The sequence below is a fragment of the Mastacembelus armatus genome, chromosome 18 (genome assembly GCF_900324485.2).
Source record: "Mastacembelus armatus chromosome 18, fMasArm1.2, whole genome shotgun sequence".
Taxonomy (NCBI): Eukaryota; Metazoa; Chordata; class Actinopteri; order Synbranchiformes; family Mastacembelidae; genus Mastacembelus; species Mastacembelus armatus.
In genome coordinates, this window is record NC_046650.1 from 7,630,122 (window position 1) to 7,657,027 (window position 26,906).

At 39.4% G+C, this 26,906-nt stretch overlaps 1 protein-coding gene across 3 annotated transcripts in view; it reads left to right on the forward strand.

Moving 5' to 3' along the window:
• Positions 1-26,906, forward strand: part of znf638 (zinc finger protein 638) — a 39,159-nt gene that overhangs the window by 1,781 nt on the left and 10,472 nt on the right. For 2 of the 3 annotated variants that reach the window (XM_026329439.2, XM_026329437.2), the window contains exons 2-28: positions 8,801-11,033; positions 12,740-12,801; positions 13,128-13,166; positions 13,263-13,490; positions 13,700-14,022; positions 14,104-14,402; positions 14,739-14,873; positions 15,665-15,763; positions 15,872-15,909; positions 16,049-16,998; positions 17,171-17,524; positions 17,634-17,668; positions 18,270-18,422; positions 18,690-18,818; positions 19,107-19,145; positions 19,289-19,414; positions 19,508-19,634; positions 20,756-20,926; positions 21,016-21,050; positions 21,270-21,434; positions 21,547-21,681; positions 22,091-22,129; positions 22,230-22,370; positions 22,844-22,938; positions 23,126-23,149; positions 24,981-25,530; positions 25,790-25,852. In XM_026329439.2, coding sequence (XP_026185224.1) covers positions 8,801-11,033; positions 12,740-12,801; positions 13,128-13,166; positions 13,263-13,490; positions 13,700-14,022; positions 14,104-14,402; positions 14,739-14,873; positions 15,665-15,763; positions 15,872-15,909; positions 16,049-16,998; positions 17,171-17,524; positions 17,634-17,668; positions 18,270-18,422; positions 18,690-18,818; positions 19,107-19,145; positions 19,289-19,414; positions 19,508-19,634; positions 20,756-20,926; positions 21,016-21,050; positions 21,270-21,434; positions 21,547-21,681; positions 22,091-22,129; positions 22,230-22,370; positions 22,844-22,938; positions 23,126-23,149; positions 24,981-25,530; positions 25,790-25,852 — 6,787 coding nt within the window. The remainder of the gene's footprint in view (positions 1-8,800; positions 11,034-12,739; positions 12,802-13,127; positions 13,167-13,262; positions 13,491-13,699; positions 14,023-14,103; positions 14,403-14,738; positions 14,874-15,664; positions 15,764-15,871; positions 15,910-16,048; positions 16,999-17,170; positions 17,525-17,633; positions 17,669-18,269; positions 18,423-18,689; positions 18,819-19,106; positions 19,146-19,288; positions 19,415-19,507; positions 19,635-20,755; positions 20,927-21,015; positions 21,051-21,269; positions 21,435-21,546; positions 21,682-22,090; positions 22,130-22,229; positions 22,371-22,843; positions 22,939-23,125; positions 23,150-24,980; positions 25,531-25,789; positions 25,853-26,906) is intronic. The other variant, XM_026329438.2, reaches the window with a different exon arrangement.

Genomic DNA, 26,906 nt, shown 5'->3' on the forward strand with positions numbered 1-26,906 from the left:
TTAATCATTAATGCTCAGTTAAGATCTATAACTGTGTGACGGCCTGACGTCTATATTTAAGCTTTTTATTTGTGTCCCTGCTCTTTACTGCTCTGTCACACAGAGACATTGTTACCAAAGCTTGATGTTTAGATGTTGGAAATGTCATTTTGTTCCATTTAGAGATGGAAAAGTGGAAAATATCTGTAAAATGTATGTTTTTTGAAATGCAAATGTCAGTGTATTGATGAAAGTAAGATGCAACAAATAATAGAAACAGACAGAAATTATGAAGAAGAGAGAAGTGAGTTATTAGCACCCAACCTCTAGAAGATGGAAGATGCCAAAATGCTCTATAGAACTAAGACAAACTGCGTATTCTCTGTGAGATCCTCACTATGAACAAACATGTTATACAAAGCCATTTGATAAGTTGTTAACGTACAAATGTTGTTTAGGTCAGCTTCACATGTTCAGGCTAGCTTTTCACTGTAGTCGTCGTGTGTAAACCTGAGTTAAAGTAGGAAGAAGACATTAAGGTAAAGACATTAGTATAAACTAAAGCTTGCTTAGTTCAAAAGACCCTGACCTTGTACTTGGGCTGCTCCAACAAGGTTGTCTCAGTTACACACACATTTAGCCTACACTCCCAACATATGACCAAGCACCTCATAAATTTTTGGTTTTTGGAATGCAGTGGCGTACTGTGTATGTTAAAAAGAGAAAACAGGTGGATTTAAAGGTGCAGCTGCCTCTTTTCCTCTATTTAGTTTTTTCTCTTTTGACTATTGGTTATTGTGTCTCTTCCTCTTTAACATCCAACCTCTGCACGTTAAGTTCTTACTCTTGTTTTTCATTGTCCTGTTATCCTGGCACAGAGCTTTCCACAGCCTGCTGACCATTAACACTTTGACATAATGTTCCATGCAATCCTCCTCTATTCCTGCTGGTTTAACTGGTTATGCTGCTTCACATTTAACTTGATAGTTGAGTTTGAGAACCAAAGGTTAAACATCAAGCGTAGGCACCGGGGTACATGTATAGTGTTGTAGTAACAAAGTCTCCTCAGTATGGATTTGTTGACTGTTGAAGCTGAGCGATGCGTTTGACACTCGTGTCACTTTGGGTTGCACTCCATTAGCTCATCCGCTTGTGTAAAGAGTTTTTGGGTCAAGCAGCCAATCCAACCTTAGAATCGGGTTATAGTGATAACTGTGGACAGGATGTCACAGTACACAGCCACAACTCAGAGACAGGATATTTAAATTGGTTCTATGAGAATAAAAGATGGAAAGAAAGACTGGGGACTGAGAGAAAAAGATAAACGGGTCTTGTTTTGTTATCCAGAGGGAATCATCTGAAGTTTTTGCCTGTTTGGGTTTTGTATTAATTTGCATTCACAGCTTTATTAAAAAGATCCTGAAAGTCTCAAATTTTGTAAACACTATGAAAACCCTGTGTTAACATTTTTACAGCCGTTTTTTTTTTTCAGTGTCCCTCTCCTACTTTTGCACTGCTTTCTTTTTAGACAGGTTATTTATATTTTCAGTCTCCTAAAAGAACAGAAGTCTTGCAGTTAGCTCGCCATATCAGTTGATACGGTGTCAAGTGTGTGAGTGTATGTGGACAGAATGACACATACCTCGAAGGTGAGGAAAACTCTCCCCAGCTCTAAATGAAGCCAATGTGTGATGATGTAACCTGAACTAGACGCACATGATCCAGTATCAATATCATTTTCCACTGTCCATATCATTCGAGCTCCCTGTGAGCTCAGAGAGAAAATATTTCTCATGTAAAAGATTTTACATGACCATTTGTGCTCACACTTGTGACATTTACAAACAGTTACTTCTGTTACATACATGGGTCATGGGTTTCCAGGTGTTCAAGTTGCATTTATAGGAAAACTCCACTGAAAATCCATCTTTTTAAATATTCACCTCCTGTAGTTCCATCCAGTTAAAAGTCAGTTAGGCCTAATTACATGCACTGAGTGGGGAATATGTTATTGTGCTTATCTATCTGGTCATTGAGGCTAATATTATAACTATAATGCTTTATAAAATTTCACTATTTGATTACTTTTCACTGTAAACAATTCATGTCTTAGCTTTGTCACTTGGATCAGTTACCTTTTTAACAGTCACAGCTGGAAGTTGGTAGAGGTAGTTATTTACCAAAAGCTTATCTTCATGTAAGAAGTAGACTGTGTGGTGTAACCGCTTATTTATGATTCCACTTGGGGTTATAACTCGGTAAAGTTTTAGCTTTCTAACAGCTGGAGACCAGGACATGTGTCAGTCCTAAAAATGAAGACTTTAAGTATCACTCAGACTTGACTGCTGTGAGACTTTTTGAGATTTAAAAGAAAAAATGACATTTAACATTTGAAGCTTTCACATTTTAAAATCTCTTAACAGTGAAAATGAAAATTATGGCAGGCAGACTTTGCATCATTTGACTCTTTACTTGAGAAGTGCACTCACGAGACATGAGACGTGTCTTGGATCTGTTTCTGTTGACTTGTAATGTAACTTGGACCTGCCCCATAGCGCATAAAACAGAACTATATAAGCTAATAAATGTTCAGTATTTATCACTAACACCATGTGCACATACTGGAGTGAACTGAGACATATAAAGAATTGGGATATGTTGATGTCACCACTATAAATACTTCCAAGGACAAATAAACAGTTTTCCTCTGTCAAGACTTGCATGTGTATGTAATGGTCACACAAATACACAGATATACAGACATTGTAGTGATGAGTGATGGAGCTCTCTGTTAAATCAGTGGTGATTTATTTTCATTGGGAATTACTACTAACTGCTCCTCAGAGGATGGCAACAGCTTTTGCAGTGTCTGTAACTTAGACAGATACATCTATCTATAGGTAGATGTGATTAACTAATTAAGTAAATATTGTTTACATTTTAAGATTAAAAAACAAAATACTAGAATTAAGGAAAGGTGATGTTATTTAAATCATATAACTGCTGTTATCCTCCTTCCTCCCTTCAGCTCCTCCTTCAAATCATGGGTCAAAAATATCAAGCTGTTATAAACCTCCAGCACTGCAGAGAGATTTATGACACTGTCATATGTAATAGCAGGCTTTGCTCCGTGTCTTTAGTGTGTGATTATTTAAACCCATCTGCCTGTCTCTGGCCATGTAAGACACTGATACTCCCAGGAGCTGTGGAGTAATCCACACCCATGTCACATGACCCGGGAGTTGTCCCACAGGAGGGTGGGAGGGGATGTTGGAAGAGGGTGGACAGCAAAAAGGTGTGATAATTAGGGTTTTTACAGTCCCAGAGCACATTATGACTATAATAAAACCAGAAGTTAATATATATCTTATTTAATCTACTAAGAGGAAATAAAAAATTCAAATTGATCCAACAATAAAAGGTCAGTCAGTGAAATAGACCAGGAATTATACTCATATTGGACACATCTGCCCCTTATAATTTCTGTCCAGTGCCAACATCTGGCACCCATGTAGGAAACAGTGTGCCCTGTATGTTTTGGCATGGAAGAGATGTGGACGCCAGGGTGGCATGAGTGTGTAGAAATTAATTTAGGGAATGAAGGGTGTCCAGGTTTTATTATGTAAACTTTTTAAATGTCTTTTATCTCAGTTTGCTTCACCACATTTTGAGTTTTGCCAAGATAAAGAATTGGAACTGTTTTTTTTTTTTATGGAAGGTCTCTGTAATATTCCCTGACCAAATTTACAGTTTAGTGTGTTTTTCTGGAAAGTTCCCCCAGTTTAAATCAAATTTTGAAAAGAGAGATTTTACATTCCTTGGCAAGTTTTGGTACTTGATTTGGAATCAAATGACCTTCAAGGCGAATTGTTAAGATCTTTTGAGAAAATTGACCCTGTTTTGGGTGGGGGACGCAGATGCTTCAGAGTCTTACACACAGAAAAAGTGTTATTATGCATTATAATGATCTTGGTTTCCTGTGGATTTTGTAAAATCTACATGCTGAATTTTGTTTTTCCATAATGCCTTGCTGACTGGGTATAGTTCAGCATAACATTTTTTTCCTTAAAGTAGTTCCCATTAGAAGCACTAAATTTGCTTCTGGGTTGGTAGTATACCGTTAGTTTTTAGAGCTTTTTGACTGAAAACAGCTGCCTTATGTTAAACACAAAGCAGATTTGTCCTTTATATTTGTAAGCCATACACACTTTTTCACACTTGCCCATGTGTGTTCTGTGGTGAGATCACCACCATAAGACCAAGTCTGTCAGGGTAGTGATGACAGCCGAAAATAAAACGGATCTTCTTTTGGTTCAGTCTCCCCTTCCAGACACACACAAACACGCACACAAGAAAACACACACTTTTGGAGTGCTGCCAGTCAGCTGTCGTGTCGGGGTCAGGTGTTAAGCCTTGTGGTACTGGGGGGGGGGGGTTTAATAGGATATATTAGTAATTTGCTGTAATACCAAACAGAGAATAATCCATTAATGAAAATATTTATCATCACCTTTTGATAAACTGTTGATTCAGCAGTCAGTAAAGTCAATAGCAATTCATTACAGGATGCATGTAGTTGTGTGTCGCTAAATGGTTAGGGAATCCGGAAGAGCTTTGAGAGTGATTGGCTGCCATACTTAGCATCAGAGCAAACTTGCCAAATTTAGGGGGTGTGTGGCTCCTAAGCTCAATGAAATGTTCACAGATTCCTGTTTTTATTTGCAGCAGGAACGTTTAACACCGTCTTCTTAGTGCTTATGTAACTCTGACTCATATAAGATTGGGTATAAATCAGACTGAAAGTTTAGAACAGACTGGAAATGAATGCTAATTTAACCAAAATGTAATTTATAAACTTCTAATATACCCTCATTTTATTTAGTTCTGTTGTGTATTACTGTATTATTGAATTCCTTAAGCAATTAAGTTCACAATTTTTAAAATGATATTTGTCTTTGTAAACACTGAAAGAGCTTCTCTATTTTAGGGTTTCCAGTCAACTCCCATCTGATTGGACTGAATATCAATATTTACATCAACATTTTGATTTTGCAGCTTCCTTTCACCTTTACAGACATTTATAGTGAGGTTCAGATTATTGCTTAGCCTTCCTGACTACAACTTTACTGTTTTTGGTTTCAGCTGCCCCCAAGTGGGGGGAAACAAATTAGCAGCAAGGACAGTTCAAATAATATATTTTATCAAAACACTGTATGTTTAAATAAAGTACGAGTTTTATTCAGTTCAATAATAATAATAATTAGCTAAAGCAGTTTTAGTCATAATCTCTATTTTCATTTGAACTTGACACTTCTCAAAGAATCAAACAAGAGCTAAACTCGGTGTGCTGATTTTTCTTACATCTATGGAGACCTGCATGCCTTCCAGCACATTTCTTATTGTTTCATCATTATTTTATTAATTCTAAATACATTATAAATACATTAGATTGATGTTTGTTGATGATGCAGTATTCCATGTTGCTTATTCCTGGAAATCTAAAGACTTATAAAATACATTATAATTTTAGAATAGACTAACATATCAATTAATATGTATAAAAGAATATAGCTACAAGTCAATATGGCAGAATCTCTGATTGGCAGTTCCTTCCCTAAGCATACGTGATCGATTAAGTGATCTCTTTTAAATATTTTTTTCACACCTGACACATTGTTTCGTCAGCCTCACACCGGTGAATAACTTACTGTAGAGTTTAGTTTTAAATGTAAGTCTTTGATAAATGTGGGCTCAGGTGTAGGTAACTACGTATTGAAACATTCGTGCTTTTACTCTGAAGGCTGGTCAGGTCACCCAAACCGGAAGTCTCGACGGTTGTAGGATCTCCCCACGGTTGGAAGTCGTCAGTGATTTCTACCAGTCCGAAGCCAAGAGGCCGACAGATATAACATAATTATTAAATAACATAAGGTATGCATCGCAAACAATGTTATAATAACATACAGCGATACACTTGTCGTTGTTGTACTCGGTGTTTGTCAACTCGTTACGGTGACGGTGTTTAGTGTTCGTAACCGGGCCTTGCTCAAGGCTAACGTTAGCGCTTGCCAGCAAGAGTTAGCGAGGCTAGCTTAGCTCCGTTGCGTATTTAATGGTAGAAACAAGACACTGACGTTTAACAACAGCCTGGACGTTTTGCGTCGTTGTAACACGTTAATGTACGAATTCTTAACATTAGCGATGGTTAGCCACAGGCCTTCTTCCCCCATTTTGACTACCAGTCAAATCTGATAAATACTGATGTTAACTCTTCGATCTAGCGCGCATTAATATTTGGAACAAAGAACAGATCTATTTAACGCCTCGGCAGGTTATTTCTTCTTCTCTCAATGCATAAAAGCCTTATATATCTATTTCTATTTATCTATATATTTATAGATATAGATATATACATCTAGATGTATGAGACTAGCATTTAGCATGTTTATGTTCATAACAGGGTTGAAATTGATATTTGTACGTGTTAATGCTGTCCTGCAGGGGGTGGGCACATTGACCATTACGCAGCACCAAGCAATAAATAGTCATTTTCTGAAATAGTGTTGTGTTGACTCAACTCAGAGCTTTGGAGGCCTTTTTCAATTACCTTTGCAAATACCAATTTCTGACTTGTTGAAGGCCTTTTTCACTGCAGATGGGAAATGGGTTTTCATGCAAATTTTGTTCGTTTGTTTTGTTGTATTTTGTTCATTGTGCAACACAGATCCGTTAAGGGTAAAGTGTAAGAGGGCTCTTTCATCTTAAAGCCTGTGAAGCAGACAGCATGGACCATTGTGGATCCATGGTTGTCATCATGCTCACGTCTCCTTCCTCTAGCTATGGTCTGTTCAGTCCCGCTGCCCTCTTACCGTTTATGTATCGGTGAGACTTGTTTTATATAAGTAACTAATGTTTTATACAAAAAGTAAAGCTGGGATTGCAAAGCTTAGAGAAAAAACTAACTGCAGACAATAGAGAGAGAAGAGCAGCACAGCAGTCGTGCATGAAACTACTCTGCTAAAACCACAGCTCCAAGTCATACCATTACAGGGTTTTACAGCATAATAGGCATGCAGAAGTAAGTTAGTCTGGCTTCTTCGAAATTCTGATACACTTAGGGAAGTACCCAGTCTGTGGTGAGCTCAAAACTGCAGAGTTTTATTAAATGAGGAAAAAAAGAAAATGTGTGTTATTTAAGTTATGGGGTGCTGGGAATCTGGAATAGAGGGAGGTTATCTCTTATTTTTTTCATATTTCATTTGGTGGTAACGCTAAACACCACCTTGTTTTAAGAAGTTCAGTTTGTCATGTTACGCATTTATGGCTTGTCTGCAATAAACTTTTTAAAACTTGGTAAATTTTAAATTTTTTGCACATTAAACCACATTATTTTCCCATATTGTTATTTTATTGTTCTCATTACTGTCAATTGACAATGGGACTCTAGATGGCTCTCTCTGGCAAAAGTAGAGTAAAAAGCTTGCTACATCCTTTCTGCCTATCCAGAAATATTCTTCTGGGGGCTTTTGTAGTCTTGACATGATGACTCGCACTAATACAATTAATGGGACATGCTTTCCTTCTCCAAGGCATATATATGTGAAGTCTGACAGTAGAAGTTTTGCGTTTGAGGAAAGAGGGTTGGATGGGGTGTGTTTCATTGGGTGGGGAGGTCTATTTTTTTGGAGCTCGTAACATGTTCATGTTCAGTTTTTCTCATTCTACCTGTCTCCTCTGCTTTGCCTTGGGCGTAAAGCATGGGTGAGCCACACCCTTGTTAGGAACATGGCAGAATAACAATCACAGCACAGGACAGTTTAAATGCATGTATGACATGGTTGCTTTGTGCCTCAAGACAGTTGAATGATAGGGGAAATCGCTGATGTAGAAATTAGGTTTTAAAATTATAAAGTAGTCTACCAGGAAGCTGTAGCTCAGCTCACTATAGGATGAGGCTGAAGCTGAAAGATTTTTTTTTTTTTTTTTTTGGTGTAAATGGTAGTATGCTCGCCAGACTGGCTTCAGTCTAATGAAGGAACTCTTCATGCAGACCTGAAATCAGTCTGAATGTGATTTTTTTATTATACTACTTTGAAGGGTGCTTCTGCACTTTGAGGATCTACTTTGTACCCGAGCTTGAATTGTTCTTTGGAACATTTTGTGTTTGGCTTTCTGATTTTAAACTTTGCAAGAAGATATAGATGAAAGCATGAGAATGAAAATCCCTAGGAAATTTTAGAATACAAAAACTAGCCGGAAAAAATAATTTCACAATTGCTGTTGACAATTTTTAGGCCATTACCCTTTAATTTATGTGAATCCGAATGTGATTCAATCTCTGTATAATTGCATTTTACCTAACCCAGTAAATTATTATTTGGAGTCACACCTAAAGTTCTTAACTCATCACCAGCAGTTAGCACAGTGGTTTCTGAGTCATATTGTAAAGTTTTGAAATTGCAGTTTTGATGTTCTAATTTTTGCAGTGTGCTTTGTCTGTCTACTTGTTTCATTCTCAACTGTTTCCACCAGAGATGAGCATGAAAAAGAAATAAATGAGTTTGCCTCAGTTCTGGATGTTCCTTGTTAACACCAGTGACCTTGTTTTCTTTTTATCTGTGCTTTGTTACTTCTGCCTCCTTTTTTTTCTTTCTTGCTAGTGAAGTGACCAAGAAGTGAAATAAGTGGACTGAATTCGTATCCAACCAGAGACACCAGAGTGGACAAGTCAAGACAAGATTGACTTGATGGATTTTACCCATCCGTCAAGCTGAAGTACAGTCCCATTCAATAACCACTTCTTTGTTTTTTAACTTTTCAGCTTTGCATTGCTATTGGATCATTGTGCCCCTTCTGCTCCAAGTCCCCTAACGAGCCCCCTACTTGGAGGGCTCCCAGGGAGCTCGCTTCTGATTGGACAGCAGGCTGCATCTTTGCGGCTGGCTCAGCTGAAAACCCAGTTGGCACTGACGCAGATAAACACTTTCGCTCTTGGCAGCCGAGCAGTAACCTTGACGGCCAACTCCAGCACACCTGCTCCCTACATATCGACAACCCTACCCTCCCCGACTGCTGCAGCCATCAATCTTCTTAACCTTCTGAAGATTGCAAACATCATGTCCCATCCCCTCTATAACCCCTATGCCTCTGGAAACCAAAGTTCCACCCAGGGGCAGTATGGACTCTCCAGTCGACAGGCAGAGAGGGACCCTCGCAGGGCATCTCCTCGTCTTGGTCCTGGGTCAAGCTTCAGCACTTCTGTGAATCCTGTCAAATCTGGGGGAACGATCCCACCACTGATGACTCAGTCAGTGAGTTACAGGTCTGAGCAGAGCAGGACCTTACTAGACAAGGACATAGAAAGGTCTATAGACATGCATATTAGCAGAGCCAGAGAAGAGGGGAGGTTTCTTGGCAAACCGACTCATCAGCCCGTAGGTCAGGGCACTCGCTTCTCCAACACACAAAGAGACGAGTTTCTCTCGTCAGGGACCTCCTATCCCATGTCCTCAACCTCAACCTCTCTAGGACATTCAGATGCTGAAAGTGGCAGTAGCTCCATGGACTGGTTGTCAAATTACAAAAGGCCCACTGCTGATGATTCCCCAAAATTCTATCCATCATCTGCTTCATCTAGCTATGCAAGCAGCAGCAGCAGTGGTGGTAGGTTTAAGGCCACCAGTGAAAGAGAACTTGATATGCAGTCCATTCCAGGATTAGGTGATTATGACTATCCAACTCCAGACAAACCTGTGGCCCCGCCTGAGTCCAGTCGTCCCAAGTACACTTCAGAATCAGCCGCTAATATCCTTCTGCACTTTGGACTTGAAAAAGAAGACTTGGAACATCTCATCTCTTACCCTGAAGACCAGATCACCCCTGCCAACCTGCCATTTATCCTGCGCCAAATTCGCATTCAGAAGGCCAAGAGAGCTGCAACAGCAGTTGAGTCAAAATCCTATCCTGAACCCCAACCCACCAGAAGTATGAGCGGAATAGATAGTTTGAATAGTTCTGTAGGGGGAGTGATACGCCAGGAGGAAATGCCATCTGCTGTTCTCCCGCCAAGTAAAGTAATTGACTATGGACATACTGGCAAATATACTGGGGGGGTTAGGGATGAGATTGGTAGGACTGCAAGTAGAACTAATAGTGGTGGCAGTGGAAGCATGTTGCTAATGGACACCTATGATAGTAGCACACACAATCGAGAACAACTGCAAAAAAATATAAACCAAGTGAAAAGTAGTGCCTTGGATTCTTCCCGTGACAAAGGGAGCTCTGTTACCAGTCTCAGTTCTTCTCACAGTTCAATACTGAGCTCTGTCGCTCCTTCAAGCAATGATCCAACCAAACGATTGCAGACCCAACCAATCCAGACTTCTCAAACAATCCCCAGCTCATTTTCTCTGCCAAAGCAAGACACAGACATAAGAGTTCGTAAGCCTGAAGCCTCCAAGCCTCTCCTTCCAAAAGAATCGGAGGCAGATCTCCAATCAAAGTCAAAAACCCAACCATCCTGTGCTCTGTTCCGTGGTATGCATCCCAGCCGTCCTGGCCTTGTGATTATTGACAGTAAAGTGAGTGGCTCTAAGGGTCAGAGTAAAACTAAAGGACAGACGTCAACAGTTGCTGAGCCGATGAAACAGCAGGAGACACAGCAGAAGCAGATACGACAGCAACAACAGATGCAGAAACAGAAGCCGCCATCACAGATGGGTCGATCATTTTGGCCCCCTGTTTTTCCTGCTGCAAAACCAGTTCATCCTGCTTCTCTCCTGCCCGGCATCACAGAGGCCTCACGTGCCATGTCACGCTCAATGTTTATTCCAGGTGATCCTCGCCCCCTCATTATTCCTCCAGCTCCACCTCAGCCAATTCCAGGCCCGATGAACTTCATTGGTATGCCGCTGCCGCCTTCTATCAGGGGACCTCCAGCAAAGATTTCCAAGGGTCTGCCAACACCAGCCATGATGCATGACTATGCGGCGGCCACACCGAGAATCTTTCCACATACCTGTTCTCTGTGTAACAAAGAATGTACTCATATGAAGGTGAGTGGAAGATTGCACTCTGTTCTCTCACCATTTTGGAAATTGTGGGTTTGTCTACTTCAATTATATTTTTTACTGTAAAATATCAATTTTGCAGTTGTTCCATTGTTTTTTGTTTGAAAATTATTTTAATTAAAAAAAAAAAAAAAAATCTATTACTTGCTGCCACTAAGCTCTGTACCATTTTCAAAAAGAAGCTTGGCTGGAAACTTTGGGAGAGATTGTTCAACCCTGATAACTGATGTTTATGTACTCCAAACTAAAGATGTTGGACCAAAATGTTGATAGATTTCAGGGTACAGCCAACTGGTATTGTTACCTGTAAATGAAGGTTACAGTGTCTGAATCGCATGTCACGTCTGACTTAAAATTGTTATTAAAACATAATTGTTCAATTTAGATAGAAATAGATCAAAAGTGTTACTAGTGTGTGTATGTGTGTGTTATGAAGTTTGATGTCAAATAATGAGAAGTGGCCATCTTTGGGGATGAATGGTGAAAATGGAACAACTAAGAAGATGTGACGAAGTGAAATCTGCAAATCGGAACTAGTACCTCAGAGGAAGATGGAAGATCGCCATTTCCCCATTCTGTCTTTTGCGTTTGTCTGAGTATATGCTGTTAGTCAAGATATATTTTGTTTTTTTCCCCCCACTATTGGTGTTATCAGTAATGCATTTTGTTACTTATTTTAAGAATTAATAGTAGGATCACTTTTTTGTAATACTGGCTTTTGCAATGTAGCCAAGCGTCACCTGTTATATATTGTGTTTTTCTGTCCTATAACGCAATTTCAGTTGTTACTACAAATACTATAGACTTGAATCTGACTAGCAACCATGGTACTTCATGAATGACACAATCAGCAGTGATGTGTTTTTTTTTTTTTTTTTTTTTGTCTTTGTTTTGTTTTTTCCATTGACCATCTGATTACTTTTCTTCCTTTGGGACAACGCATTTCACATTTTGCCTGCTCAACAAAGACACACCGGCGTCATCCTTTTCCAGCGTCCACATTTTCCTGCCTCAACCCCTGATGTTCTTGTCTCAGCTTGTGTGGTTTTGTCCTGATCCATGCTTGATAGTGACCTCTGCTGAGATGACCATAACCAAGCATCAGAAAACTTTGATGCCACACAAGAATGAGGAACCAGACATCATGGAATCCAGAACCCAGGAAGAAGACATTCTTATTTGTGTTCTTACTGGCAATGTAACTTTTGTATTTATTATATTTTATGATTAAGACTTGTTTCCCTTAAGCTTAGGCTGATTAAAGTCAGCTGTAATTATAAAGCTTCTGAAGGATTTATTTGTCTATTAATTCTGTCACATAGGTGTGATGATATGTTACGCTTATTTCTCACCGCTGTTTTATTATTTTTATTATTTAGAAGTTTTATTCTGTTAGCCTATTGGCTAAGGATGTTCCCACTTTTGAATAATTGTTGGCTAAAAAAAGAAGAAACCATAAAAATAATTTTGCTTCTCTGCACAATCCAACGTGGATCTTCTCACATTCACATTGGACATTTTTCAACTTGTCACTGTGGGACAAGCTGTGATGATCTCAAGAACCTTTTTTAAGTCTGCTGTAATGTTGAATAAAAAAGTTTGTCATTGCAGTTGAGATATTGAAGTTGATACATGAATTTGATATTGAAGTCTTATCTAAATGCCATGTGTTGTTTTGTTGTGATTACTAGGATTGGATCTCCCATCAGAACACCAGCCTTCATCTTGAAAGCTGCAAAGTCCTCCGGGCACAGTCAGTCTTTCTTCTTTTAATTACTTATTTTAAAGAACTGAATTATGAGTTATTTGGCTTTTTTTTTTATTTTTGAATATTTTTAATGCTTGCACTAATTGGCTGTTGAAGAAATACTTGACAGAAAAGGAAACCAATGTGCTTAATGTTATTTCTGTCATGTTGCCCCTGGAACACCCTAGTATTTTGCAGTAGTTGCTCATATAACAGAACATGGAGGTTTTCTGTAGTTAGAGTCTGTAGAGCAAGACTGTTCCCTGATAATATTTGTCAAAATGTTGTCTTTGCTGTTTTAACAGGTCTGTTTAAATGATTTTTCTCCACAGATACCCAGAGTGGGATGGTGAGGTAGTACTCGGCCCCAGGTAAAGTCTAATCTTCAGACACACTAGTTGAGAACCAGTGCACTCTAATTTGTTCTGTTATTTATGTATGCTTTTCTTGTTCACTGCTCTTTTCAGTGCTGCAGGGAAAGATGCCAAGTCCTCGTTCTCAACTTCTGCTCAAGCTTCCCAGCACCGTCACCAGAAGAGCAGGCATGGAAGCCACTCTCGTTCTCGTTCTCGTTCCCGTTCCCGCTCCAGCTCCCGCTCCCACTCGCCCAGCCCTCGCAGGCACCGTGGCTTGCAGAGTAGAAGAGAGAAACGCAGCCGATCACGATCGCCACACAGCTCCAGATACACTCGCGGGTCTGAGAAATATACATTTTGATATGAGTAATAATATGGTTTAAACGAAGAGATTCCTCTGACCACCAAGTTTGGTGAAATGAGCAAACATGTTACTGCAGAGCATTAAATCATTTGTACAACACTGTTTGGGCATTGTTTTAGAAATCCTGTGCAGTTTATTGTGATATTAATCAACTTTTTAAAAAATGATTTGATCAATAATTCAGGTCCCGATCCCGGTCTCGTTCTCGTTCTCGCTCCCCACGGTATGACCGCACTACCTCCTTCCGCAATCGGTCACGTTCAAGGAGCCATGAGAGACGATCCTCACCAAGGAGGAGAGATGAAAGACGGTCTTCTCCAAGGCGGAGCGAAGAGAGACAGTCATCTCCAAGAAGCCGTGATCGACGATTGTCCCCAAGGAGGAGTGGTGAGAAACGATCATCGCCAAGAAGGAGCCGTGAACGAAGGTCATCCACAGAGAGGTCTTCCCCTCAACGGAAAAAGTCAAGCAGTGCAGAGAGTCTGGCCAAACTACTGAACAAATCAGGTTAGAGAAATTAACACTTTAAAACTCCCCATGAAGAAATACTTTAAAAAGTCTTGTTACAGCCTGCTTTTGTCGCTCTAGGAGTCCAGTCTCTGTCGAATCAGTCTGAGCTGGAGGCCATGGTTAAAACTCTAGCTCCTGCCCTACTGGCTGAAATAGCTAAAATAGAGTCTTCATCATCATCACCATCCTCCTCCTCCTCATCCAAGGCAGGAAAACACTCCAGGTCTTCTCCCTCTGGCGGGGGAAAAAGTACATCTTCTGTTGTCTCTTCATCATCCACCCCCTCAGCAGCAAAGAAGAAGGAGTTGACAGCAGTGTCTTCAAAAGCCAAGCCCAACCTGCAGAAGAGTGAGGCAAGTGCTTCTCCAAAGATTAAGGTTGGTGTGCGTGCTTGTGCATGTACTTTTCTTCATTACATTGTTGTCGTAAGGAGTTTCTTTGTGATTGTCAGGGTAAGGTGTTAGGGATGCATTATGTCAATAGCTGTCCTCACAACAATAGAAAGAGAACCATGTGTGTTCATTTACCAGGGAAATGTTTTTGCTTCCTTGTTTCATTGATAGCATTTGATCAGTGACAAAAAAAATTGTACCTCATCGCTGCATCTATTGCTGATATTGTATGAAAGTCATTATTGTTAGCAGTATTGACTTTGTGGTGACCAAAGCAGTATATGATCAAAGTTTCTGTTTTTTTTCTCTCTCTTTACTTAGGTGGGAAAATCGTCACCTCCAACCATGGTGAAGTTGGAAGGCATTCGTAATTCTCTTTCTCACAGTGAAGTTGTTGCTGCTGCCGAGCACTATGGAAAAACAAAATCAGTCGTACTGTTTCGATCCAAACTGGAGGTATGTGTAGACAGTCAAGGGTGCTTATGGAGATGTGGCTTTCTTCCTTCTCAATGTGCTTTTCTCTTAGTTTAACATGCTTATTTTGATAACATTAGTGACTGAAATTATTTTAATTTTGTATTCAGTACGTATGACTTTAATTTAAGATTGCAATGTACTTTACTGTCCCTTTAGGGAAATTGTCTTGTTCAGTGTTGCTGCATCACAGTTGTCAACATTTGTGTGTGTGTGTGTGTGTGTGTGTGTATATATATATATATATATATATATATATATATATATATATATAAGAAACCTTAATTGTCGGTGAGAGAGTATGAGATCATGGTCAGATTGAAGGAAGGAAGGGCTCGAGAGCATCACACCATACGAAGTCAAAATCTACTAGGAAATGATGACTTGATAGGGAAAGACATGATGCTGAGTTTAAGACCTTTGTGAAGATAGTGGACAAACAGCACAGCTGACCCATATAAACAAACTTCAGTCAGATTGCAATACTGAAGTGTATAGAGCATGCAGAGTCTTAGAGCTGAAAACAATGGACTATTTCACTATGAAAAACTACTCATACTCAATGTTTTGCTACCATCCTATATGGTATACTAAGAACTTGCATTATTTTTGATAAGTTGAGAAGTCCATTTTACATGTAAAATGCCAGCAATTTATTTAAGTGCTATTCATTTCTCCCAATTAGACTGTAGAATTTCATGCTTCGTGTTTCAGTGTAGTGAGCAGATGGGCCTGGCAGTTGTAGTAACAAAAGGTTTTGTGTGCACATGTAGGCAATCGTGTGTTTTGAGAAAGAGGAAGATGCAAAGAAACTGAAGAGCATAAAGACCTTCAACGTGAAAGGAATGCCAGTCACTGTTGTCAAAGAAAAGGTACTTTCATTCTGTTTTCCCTAAGTAGCCACTTTAACTTATGTTTGCTAAATTTTGGTCCGTCAATAATTCATTTATAGTAACAAATCGTGTTTAATTTGTTAACAGGATACTGTTTCAAAGGACCAAAAGAATCCTCCTCAGAAGTAAGATACTCTTTTCTAACTGTACATGTATTATGTAGAAGATATCTTGTTCAGCCCATGCATGCTAATGTATGTGATTGGTATTGTTCTTTTCCAAACCCCATAATGTTGACCCCATGTTTTTCTTTATTGTTCACAGAAAACCAGGAACAGGCAAACCTACCAATGAGAAAACTGCTCTTAAAATCTCAGGTAAAGGCTCAACAAGTGTCACAAAAGCAAAAGTGTTGGTATCCAAAGCAAAAAATGTCTCAACCAAGCAGACTGCCAAGGATGATAAATCACCAAATAGGGCTGTTGCTGAAACAACTAAAGACTCAGAAACTGGCACTGAAGCAAAGGCCTTGGCATCCGGTGTGGAAATGACCTCAAAAACCCCAATAGACAACGGAGCTGTAGCAGAAGCCGTGAAAAAGGATAAGGTTGAAGAAGGAACTGCAAAGGATGTAAATGTGGCTGGATCTACAGCTTCAGAAAACCAGACTGATGTAGAGGCATCCAAGCTTAAAGAATCAGAAACAAAGGTTCGAGAGTCTGGAGTGTTCCTGGAAGATGCAGCTAAAGTCACTGAGACAGGGGATACACTTGTTTCTCAATCCAAGCACCAAGCCGAAGCTGCCAAAGGTGAAGTTGAGATGAAAAAGGCCATTGATGCTGAACCAATGGAGCTTGGGGAAACCAGAGGCGAAGAGGCAGAGTCCATGGAAGTTGAAACATGTGCTGAGGGTAAAGAAGAAATAACAAATACAGAGACTGTACCACACGAACCCAATGAGAGTGACCCAATAACCAGTATGGCTGATGCCAGACCATATGTGTCTCCAGCCAAGTCTCCTACTGTTCCAATGCAGAGTACAGAAGCAACTACAAATACTCAGAGCCCACAGACTGCCATGGAAATTCCAGAAAACTCTGCCAAAGCTTTATTGCAGGTCCAGCAAATCAGCCTTGCTGAACTGGAGTCCACCGCAGAAGGACCAGAGACCATGACAGAGATATCACAGATTCAACAGCAGGTGGCTGGAATCTCAGCTGAAGCTGCTTTGGAGGCAAAGCTGACAGGGGTGGAAACAAAAACAACACAAAAAGGTATGTTGGAGACCATTTTCTCAATTTGCGATTGAATCATTATTTACAAACTAAGCTGGAAAATTGCATTTATTCATTTTGAAAGACGATGGTTATTTATTTAACAAGGAGACATCATGTTTGAGTTTTTGAATTACTGCTACTGATCTTAATTAAATTTGGTTCTTTGAAGAGCCTGTGATTGCTGGGAAGACCCAAGTGCATACAGCATCAACCTCCAACACAGCAAGCAATGTTTCTGCTTTGTCAACTGAAGTAGTTGCATCTGATACAACTGAGCCAGCAGCTGCAGCAGTTAGCGAGCAGCAGCCATCTGCAGGCACTCTATCTGCAGCTCTGAATAAGCAGCCGCAGGCAGCAGCCACATCGCCTTCATCTGCAGCAGTGAGCGAGCAGCAACCTCCAGCAGCCGAGTCTTCTTCAGCAGCAGCTGTGAGGGAGCTGTCTCCACAACCAGCCCTGTGTTCTGTTATCCCTCCGACTATTGGAGAGATGGTGGAAAATGTCCTGCGTCCAGATAAAATCAGTAAGGAATCGAAAAGACAATGTTTCTGTTTTAACTGGGCTCATAACTTGCTTGTAGATCACAAATGTCTTCATTTTTAACACGTTCTTTCTCCTTTTTTTCCCCGCAGTGTGCCTCAACTCAAAAACCTGCCTCTTACCAAAAGTAGGTTTTCACAAATCATATTTGTAACTACTGAAGTATTTACATGTAGTTCTCATAAAGAATAGATTAAATTAGGATGGAAGGCTTACAGTCTTAATGCATTGAATGCCTTCCTTAAATAGTTCTCAAGAGTTATTGAAAGGTCTTGCAGTCTGAAGTCTCAGATATTTTTTTTTTGTCTGCTTGGGGTTGTTGCCACACTGTACTGTGCTGCAGGAGCCACTTTAAAGTTTCAGTCCATAACATCAGACTTGTATAAAATACTGTCTCTAAACTTAACTTAACTTTAACTTAACTTCATTAATCCACCCACATATATTGTTCCATTTATTCAGGTCCAGGTTTTATTTAATGTATATCTTAATTGTTATAATTATGGAATGGTTACGATATTGAGAAATTGTAAGCCATGTCGTCATTGATGGTTTCCCACCTTATGGTCATACTTTAGTTGAACTACAGAAACATTTCTAATGAGCAGTTTAGAGTTGATCTTATGTTGATAGGTGCACTTACCTCAGTCTTTACTTGTAGAACTTCAGTCATTACTGTCCCTTATTATCTCGCTGATTTATTTTATTTATTGTATTTATTTTTTCAGTATCTTGTACTTGGTCAGAAGCTGTTGTTCGTAACCAACCTGCCACGGTATTATGATGGCTGCTACACAGAAGGAGATATTGCCACGCTGTTCATCCCATTTGGATATATTCCTAATGAGGACAGCATGTATATTATTCCTCAGGCGCGCATGGTAGGCAGCAGGTTATAACTCCCAACACAACCACACAAACTCTGTGGGGTTTGGTTATTAATCCCATGTTTTTGCATTTGTCTTTTTAACTCCTTCATGTGTCATCAAGGAATGATCTTTTATTAATTTTAAAGATTTTAAGTTGATTTGGGGGTAAAAAATTTTGTAACTTTGTAATAAATACTCTAGATACACTGCTGATTAGAACTCCATGATAATGTTACTACTGTCTATCCAAGAGTTTTTTGTTTCTGGTTTTCTTCTCAGGCTTTTGTCCTGATGAAATCAGCAGTCGATGTGCAAAACATGCTGAAAACCTGCAAAAGGAGTCGCATCACATTCAAAGAGTCTAAACTTCAGTTGCGTGTAGTGGCTAGTGGCATTACAATGACACCGGTAAGCATTTACACAATACTACTTTTTTGTAATTACAAATTTCTCTAGATGTTCATTATATTTATTATAACTACAAAACCTACAAGCCCACAGCTTCATAATATGACTTGCTGCTGTACGATGATATACATACCTATAGCTGAAAATAATCAGGAGCTATTTATAGAAGATATTTATTAAAATATTTAACATGAGTATCGATAAATACAGAAAAATTCATTAAGAGTTTATTGTTGTGGACAAGCATGTTTGCATTTAAAGCTGTATTTTCCAATGTATTTGTTTCAGCTTGGGTTTTATAAATCACTGATGAAACGGATGAAGTCTGTAAGTTTACAGACACACAAACACCCCTATTTTCTCATTGTTGTTTGAAAGACTAACTTCTACTTTGAAAAAATCACTATAAAACAACTATACAGCTCTGTGTGTGTCTCTGTGCTGTTATTGACTTGATGTTTTTGGTGCAGGTGGTACTTGATGATGGAGAGAGAACAATTTTCATAAAGGACATTTCACCAAGTGAGGCCCAGGACCTCAGGGAAGCTTTGAATAAAATTGGTTTTATCAGAAACTACCTGCCTCTCCTCAACAAGGTATAAACCCACTTGAACACACACTCGTGTATTTAAATGAATTTTAGAAAGACTTCATGTTAGTCTTATCCTGCCTGTATGTATGCTTTCCAGGTGTTTATCGAGTTTGAGTCAGTTCGTGATGCGGATAGGCTTGGAGTTTGGTACAGCCTCCTAAAACAGCCCCCTGGTCACAAAGTCTACAGGCTAAAAACACCACACAGCAAGTCTACATCACTGCGTAAGACTTTTGTGCACATAAGATACAGGCTGTTTCATTTTTCTGCTTGGAAAAATAAAAAGTAGTTGATTCATTACAATCTTGCCAGCAAATAAAGGGAGATGAGCCACCACAAGGTGACTTAATGACACCCATTGAGACACTTGCCTTACAAAAAAGGTAGTAAACGATCTGTAAAGAAAAAAACCCCATTTATTTTCCAAGGTGCACAAGGCAGGAGCCCCACTTAGGCCGATCAGCAGCAGCATAAACTTGGTTGCTTTAGACATCACCAAATATCTAGCCACCATAATAAAGTGATTGGTCAGCTGCAGCACCCATCAAGCCAAAAACTACCAGGATTTTGTCAAACTTGACCGTACATGAGTCCATTTAAAATTAAGGAAATGGAAGTTTATGTAGTAGTAAGGACAGACCAGGCAATAAGCAGAGCAGTGTAGCATGCAGTTCAGTTCTAGGGCTTGGTATACATGATACATGGGACACGATATCATATGTACCTTGGTACAATGTGGCACAGTACAATTCAGTATATCTATGATAACGATATATAATGCCATATATTTGCAATACTCAACATCCATTACTCAAAATTTGAAAATAGTGCTTAAAATACAACTTGCTGTGTGTCACTGACATAATCTAATACGGGGGTCTTCAACCCTGGTCCTCGAGCGCTTCTGTCCTGCAGGCTTCTCATCTATCCCTTCCCTTCCAGTTTCTGATTGGCTGAACACACCTGATCCAGGTAATCAGTAGTGTTCGAGGACCAGGGTTGGAGACCACTGATCTAATAATAAGCAGGCACATCACATTATATTGGTAACTGAGTTGATGATCCAATTTATTGAAGATTCAGTACATAATTCATATACATTATGACCGTGAAAATAAAGTGCATGTCAGTGTTCTTACGTTCAAATTCACTATAACCTGATAAATGTGCCTCAAGTTTCACGTCATGCATAGAAGATTAAAGTCAATTGTGTTCAGGTCTTTTGTTACTAAACTAACGTGGAATTCAGTGCTCTAGAAACAACAAATGTGCCCAGTATCCCTTATTGGACTTGTCTTTAAAATCCATTTAAACAATACATTTAGCTTGTTTTTTGTTTGTGCAGCGCCCAGACTTGCTGCAAATGCTATGCCGGAAAGCAAGGATGTTGTAGCTGGAGCAGCTGTCCCAACAACAACATTTGGTGTTCCACCGGGCAGCATTTCACCATTCTGGGTCATGATGACAACTACTCCCTTTGTGTTCCCTACCATGTCTCCTTGGTTCATCATCCCAGGTAAGAGAGTGAGCTGGAAACTAAACTGCTGAATTTAACTTGTTTACTTATTGTTAGCTAATGCTACTGTATTCATTTTTGACTTCTAGATTACCTGACAGTCAAAGAAAAGGAAGACATTGTGGTATGAGCATTTCCAATACTACAACCAGTTTTAAATAGCATTGGATGTGTTATGTGATCTTCTGTGTTAAAAATCCTTTAGGTAGCATAATGTTAAATAATGTTGGCAACAACAATTAAAAATGAGTTTCATACAATAAATACAAGGTATATCAGTGTATGTCCTTCTGCTCTCTTGTTTTCAATTAAACCTTTACCTATGAACATTTTGTTCCCGTAGAAGGCCAAGCGCCAAGGTAGCGTGGTCCCCACAATCATGTTGACGGGTTTGCCAGAAGGAAACTACAAGCACGAGGACATCGCTAAGCTAGTGTGGCCTTATTTTCCCAGACAGAATATTCACTCCCTATACTACAACGTGATAGTCCTAACTCTGCAAAGGAGGGTAAGGAGTTAGACCCTGGTGACATATAAGCATTATTGTAGTGACAATTATTTTTTATTTACTGTGGAGCTTTGGAATTAACATACTTCGTTTCTTCTCTCCTTGCCTCCAGGCCTTTGTGTATTTTAGTGACTGGACTGCATGCTGTGATTTCGTCCAAGATCACATCATAAATCCAGTTTCTGTCAAAGGTGTTACTCTCAACATCCACTTCATCTTACAAGATATGTATGCTGAATCAAATGAGGTATGGGCACTGGAATCACTTTCAGCTGTTGGTAAACATAACTATGGTTATATCTGTTTCTTTATTTGGTTTGTCCTTGCTTCACCCAAAAATTTTTACAGTCCCCTCCCTTAAAAGCTGTCCCAAAACTATTATTATTATTTTGCTCTAAGAAGCAAGGAGGTATTGCATTACAGTATTCAGCCCTACAGAATTTTAACTGACAGTTTATCCAGCTTTGCTAATGTCCTCTGAAGCAAAACAATAAAAACAAGGTGTAGTGTTTGTTGTCATACTCCACAGACAAGCACAGAAATACAAACACATTTTGAAGATTTGGAGAAAAAAGTTGGACTGAAATGCATCTTGAGAGAGACAAATATGTTCTTTTTATATGTGTCCTGGTAACATGTGACAATTTGTTTCTTAGGAGATAATGTACAAAACTCTGATGAGATGGAGCAACGCTGTAAGTCTTTAATACCTTATTTTGATCTGTCAGTGAATGCAGTAAATCTTAAAGTCCCTCATCTTAATCAACAATTTTGTTTCTTTTTTTTTTCCCCCAGCGTGTTCCGGATGATGAGTCTCTGGAGGAGAGGTTGCTCTGTGTGGAGATATCCGAGACAAATGTGGATGTCGTCAAGAAAGTCATTGAAGTTGTGGCTTCCATTGCTACTTTTGTCAGCTTCCTGCCACTCGCAAACAGGGTACAGTACAAACATCACACCAGGGTGTTTGCAGTTCTTGAAAAGTATTTTGAAAGTAATACATGTCATTTCCAAAGATCTTAAAGAACATAGGTTTCTACTTAATTTGGCAGGATGACAGATGACAAATAGTCCAGCTATTCATTTTATACCAGAATGAAAAATACTTTAGTAACTCTGAAACACCGAATCATGGAGGGAACTCTTACACAGTGTTAGCAATTAATTTTTATCTTTTTATATTTTTTTTTTGGTCATTTTCATTATTTTGGTGATGGAAAATGGAAAAATTACTGTGGCACTAATTTCCTGTAGCCAAAACCACTTTAATTTAACCTAAACATTTGAAGCCAAAAGAGCCTGAATCAGCAAATGCTCTTCTTTCTGTTTCTTTTATCCTCTAACTTTTAGTGTCTTATTCTTTCTTCTTTTCACTCCTTATATGAATGTTTTGTTGTTTTTTTTAACTTCAGGTATGTGTTGAGATGGCTGACTCCAGTGGTGTAGCAGAGGTGGTGAAGAAGTACAACACCTATTCACCTGACTCATTTTCTCAGCGTGCAATTTGGTATGTCCATCCTCAATTTACTCTTAAAAATATGAGAATATGACTGGGTAATTACCAGTGTTAGGTGATTATCAGCACAGTCTTTATAGAAATGGTTACCTCTCAATATCCTTAGGTACTTAGGTTTTTGGATTCCCCTGTTGTAACATCTAAACTGATGTACTCCTTTTTTTCCCCCCCTGCACAGGAGTAAAGTTCAGCGTTTTGAGACGTAAGTACATCATTTTAGAATTGGTCCTTGTTAGTTTGGGAATTAAAACATGTTTCAAAAATGATGAGTTAAAATGTACTCTGGTACTACTGCCACCTATAGGTTGAATGCAATATTACTGTACAGTTCATCTCAGGGCTCTATGCTGTGTATAGTTGAGTGGGGTATATATATATGAAGTTCAGTTAGATGATTGACAGAATAATAATCAGTCATTTAAAGGACTTCCTGTTTCCAATATTAGCTGTTTTACATCACCGCACACTGAATATCATTTGAGATTCAAGCTGTTGGCTGGAAAACTAAACAAATTTGATGACATTAACAATGTCCCATCACATTGAACAAATGTGATGGGACATTTTCTTTCTTTCTCTTTTCCCTCTAATATATGGATCTATTAAGGCAGGGGTGTCCAAACTTTTTTCACCAAGGGCCATATGCGGTAAAATACACAAACAGCCGGGCCACTCACTCGAGGTGAAGTACGTATTGCCTCACCTGGTGTATTTAAGTAAAATAAATCAATCAGCCAACAACAATGCTTTTCATGAATGGGATTTTTACAGCTCCATCCGTTGTAACTCCACACAACTTGTCCCATTTAAGTCCTATCTTGTCAATTGCATTTGACTCAGCTTCAAAAATGTATTTACCCATTGTTGTGGTATTTAGACTGCTGAGATCAAGCAGCTCCTCCATAACGCAAAAGTTATTATCAACGCCCTGCAAAAAAATTAATAACTGTGCGGTATCTGTGGTGTCTGTGCTCTCATCACATGCAATGGAATAGATATCAAAAGCACACGTTTTGTCTGACAGTTGATGTGTTATGTTGGCTGACAAGTCTTCGAATCGCCGCACAACTGTATTTCTTGATAGGCTAACGCTGTTGAATTCTTGACTTTTTTTTTTTGGGCACATTATTCCTGCGACTTTAGTGAGGCACTGTTTTATGAATTCACCATCTGAAAAAGCCTTCCCATGCTGGCCAATGAGTTAAGCCACCTCAATGCTGGCTATAGTGGCATTTTCTTGAGTTTTTTTGGCACAGGAAAAATACTGTTGTTGAGCTAGCAAGATAGTTGTCATCTGCTTAACCTTCTGTTCTCGTTCCACACCAGTGTAGGACATGTAGGTCATGTCAGGTATGTTTGGCATGTAGGTGATGTTTGGCTTCGTAGTGTCGTCTTACATTGTACTCCTTCATCACTGCGACACGCTCATTACAAATCAAACACATACACTTCCCCTTGACTTACATAAAGAAGTATTCATTTTCCCACCTTGTCTGAAATTTTCTACACTCACTTGCTATCTAGCGTTTCTTTGGTGTTGTCATTTTCAGTGCGCTGTGGCAAAATTTTTCTTTCCCTAATTTTGTTTTGTAGAGGAACTGCCTTGATCAACTCAGTAGCTCCACCTAGAGTTAAAACCAAGAAATGCAATACTGCCAGGTTTCATGTGCGGGCCATATTCTGATATGTTTTTGGAATTTGCTGCGGGCCAATTAAAAATGGATCGCGGGCCGCAGTTTGGACACCCCTGTATTAAGGAAATGTTCTGCAGTTTAATTGACATTGAATAGAATCATTGGTTGCATCTCTGAAGATTTTGCACAAAGAAAAAACAGAGGCATTTTGACATAGAAACACTAACATATACTTGGCATTGACCAAGCAATAACCATTAACTTAAGGCAGACTGGTTAAAAACTTGGAAATAGTGTTTGTTAGTGTGTCTTAGTAAAGTGCTATGTTAATCATATGTGTAAGAACAACCCAGATTTCCCTGTCAACCTTTCCCCCCCCCCCCCGTTTCGTAATTTTAGTTTGAAGAGCCTTAAACAGCGTCTGGAGAACTCCAAAGACATAACAATACATTTTGAACTGGACGACACAAGTGACACAACTGAGGAATGTCTAACACAGCCACATACTTCTGACCTGTCTGACAATGGGGGACAACATGATCAACAAACCAGTAGCCCTGCTTCTGCTCAAACAGCAGCCTCTGCTGGATCCACCATTTCCGAATCTGTCATGGCAGGTCCAAGTGTCACTACTGCAAGTGATATAGTAGTGAAGGAGTGTGGCGCAAAACCAGGAACTCAGAGCACCATGGACTTCACTATTGCTTCTAAGGCAAATGAAGATGTAAAAGGAGAGGAGGGTTTACCAACAACTTCCTTTGGAACTGCTGATAAAAACAGTGTTCTTGCCGCTTCAAGCCTTCCTGTCTCAGCCACAGGTCTGGTCAAGCCTGAAGAAAACGTAGCAGAACTACCTCGTATCGATGAGGACATATTCAAGGCCCTTACAGCAGCAGTTCGTCAGCACAGGCTCACCCGAGGGAGCAAGATGCAGAGTGAGGAGAATGAGGTAATTTCTTGCTATTAATCTCACTCGGGATTTACAGTTTTCCTAATAGCTTATTAGTTTTTTGCTAGCAACCATTAAAAGACCAAGTCCTATAATGAGTTGATCCTACAAACATGTATTGTCTGTGATGCATGGAAAATGAGATCTAAAATATTTGGGGGAGAATGGTTGTTATTGTACCTTGGCATATATGTCTCTTTTATATAACCAGTTAGTAATCCAGACAGCTGACTGTCTCCTTTTAACATTTGTTTTTTAGAGTCTCAGCAAAAGCAACACAAACCTTAGCAGTGTAAATGATGAAGACACGGTGAGAGAAAAGGTAAACATTTATTTATGTATTTATTTTTACTGCTACAAACATTTGTGTCATACGTCTACACACGGAATCAGAGCCTCAAGCCTGGTGATGTGATTTTTCCGTATGATGCTTTTCAGTAGCCTTTTTCCACCCGTCTTTGTGTTATGACCCTGCTCACAAGGGGGAAAGGGAAGCAACATTAACAACCAGGTGGATCAGTTTAGCAAAGCTAATTATGATGTTGGAACACTTTGGAAGCTTTCGTCATCATTACAAATAAGAACCTAAACAAATCACCAGTGGCAGGATACACATAAAAACAGAGAAATTAATAGTCAAAAGTGGACACGTAGCTAAGGATTGATACACGTTTACCCATCCAACCTAAACTGAATGCAAAGAACAATACTTAGTCCTGTCTTAGATGCTCCTTATCTCACTAAACAAAAACCCAATGGAAGTAGCACCTATTTGCCTGATGTCACGAAACACTAAAGCATCGTGTGTGTCTGTGTGTTTGTGTGTATGTTTGAGAGAGAGGGAGGGAGAAAATGAGCAACCAGGTACCTCTGGTCAATCCCAGGCGGAAGTCCCCGCATATTCCTTTTCTCTGAACAACACTTGAAAAGGGTTAGACATACTGGGGGAAAGGCCAGGGCTGTAATACCCCTGGTGCTAGTTTTCTGATGCAGCAAGTTATGCCAAAAATGCCATACACACTGGACAAGACATCTGCAAACATGTTCTCTGAACCCTCATAACAAATTTAAGTTGTAATCTTGCACTGTCTGAGCCCACTGCATGAGACTTTTGGGATTGTACGCACGGGAAAGGAACTCAAATAAGTTGAGATCTGTGAAAACCCAGCATACAACTCCAAAGTGCCAGCACTTTCAAACAGAAGAGCTGACGTTTTCTTCTCGGTGACTTAATATTTGGAGTTGTGAAGTTGATGCTTGATGAACCTAAGACAGACATGCTTGATGATCTACCCAATGTGCTTCCCTAAAATAGTACATCTTCAGGTTCAACAGTGCTGCTATCTGTTTCCGGCATAAAAGGGTCTGGAAATGCC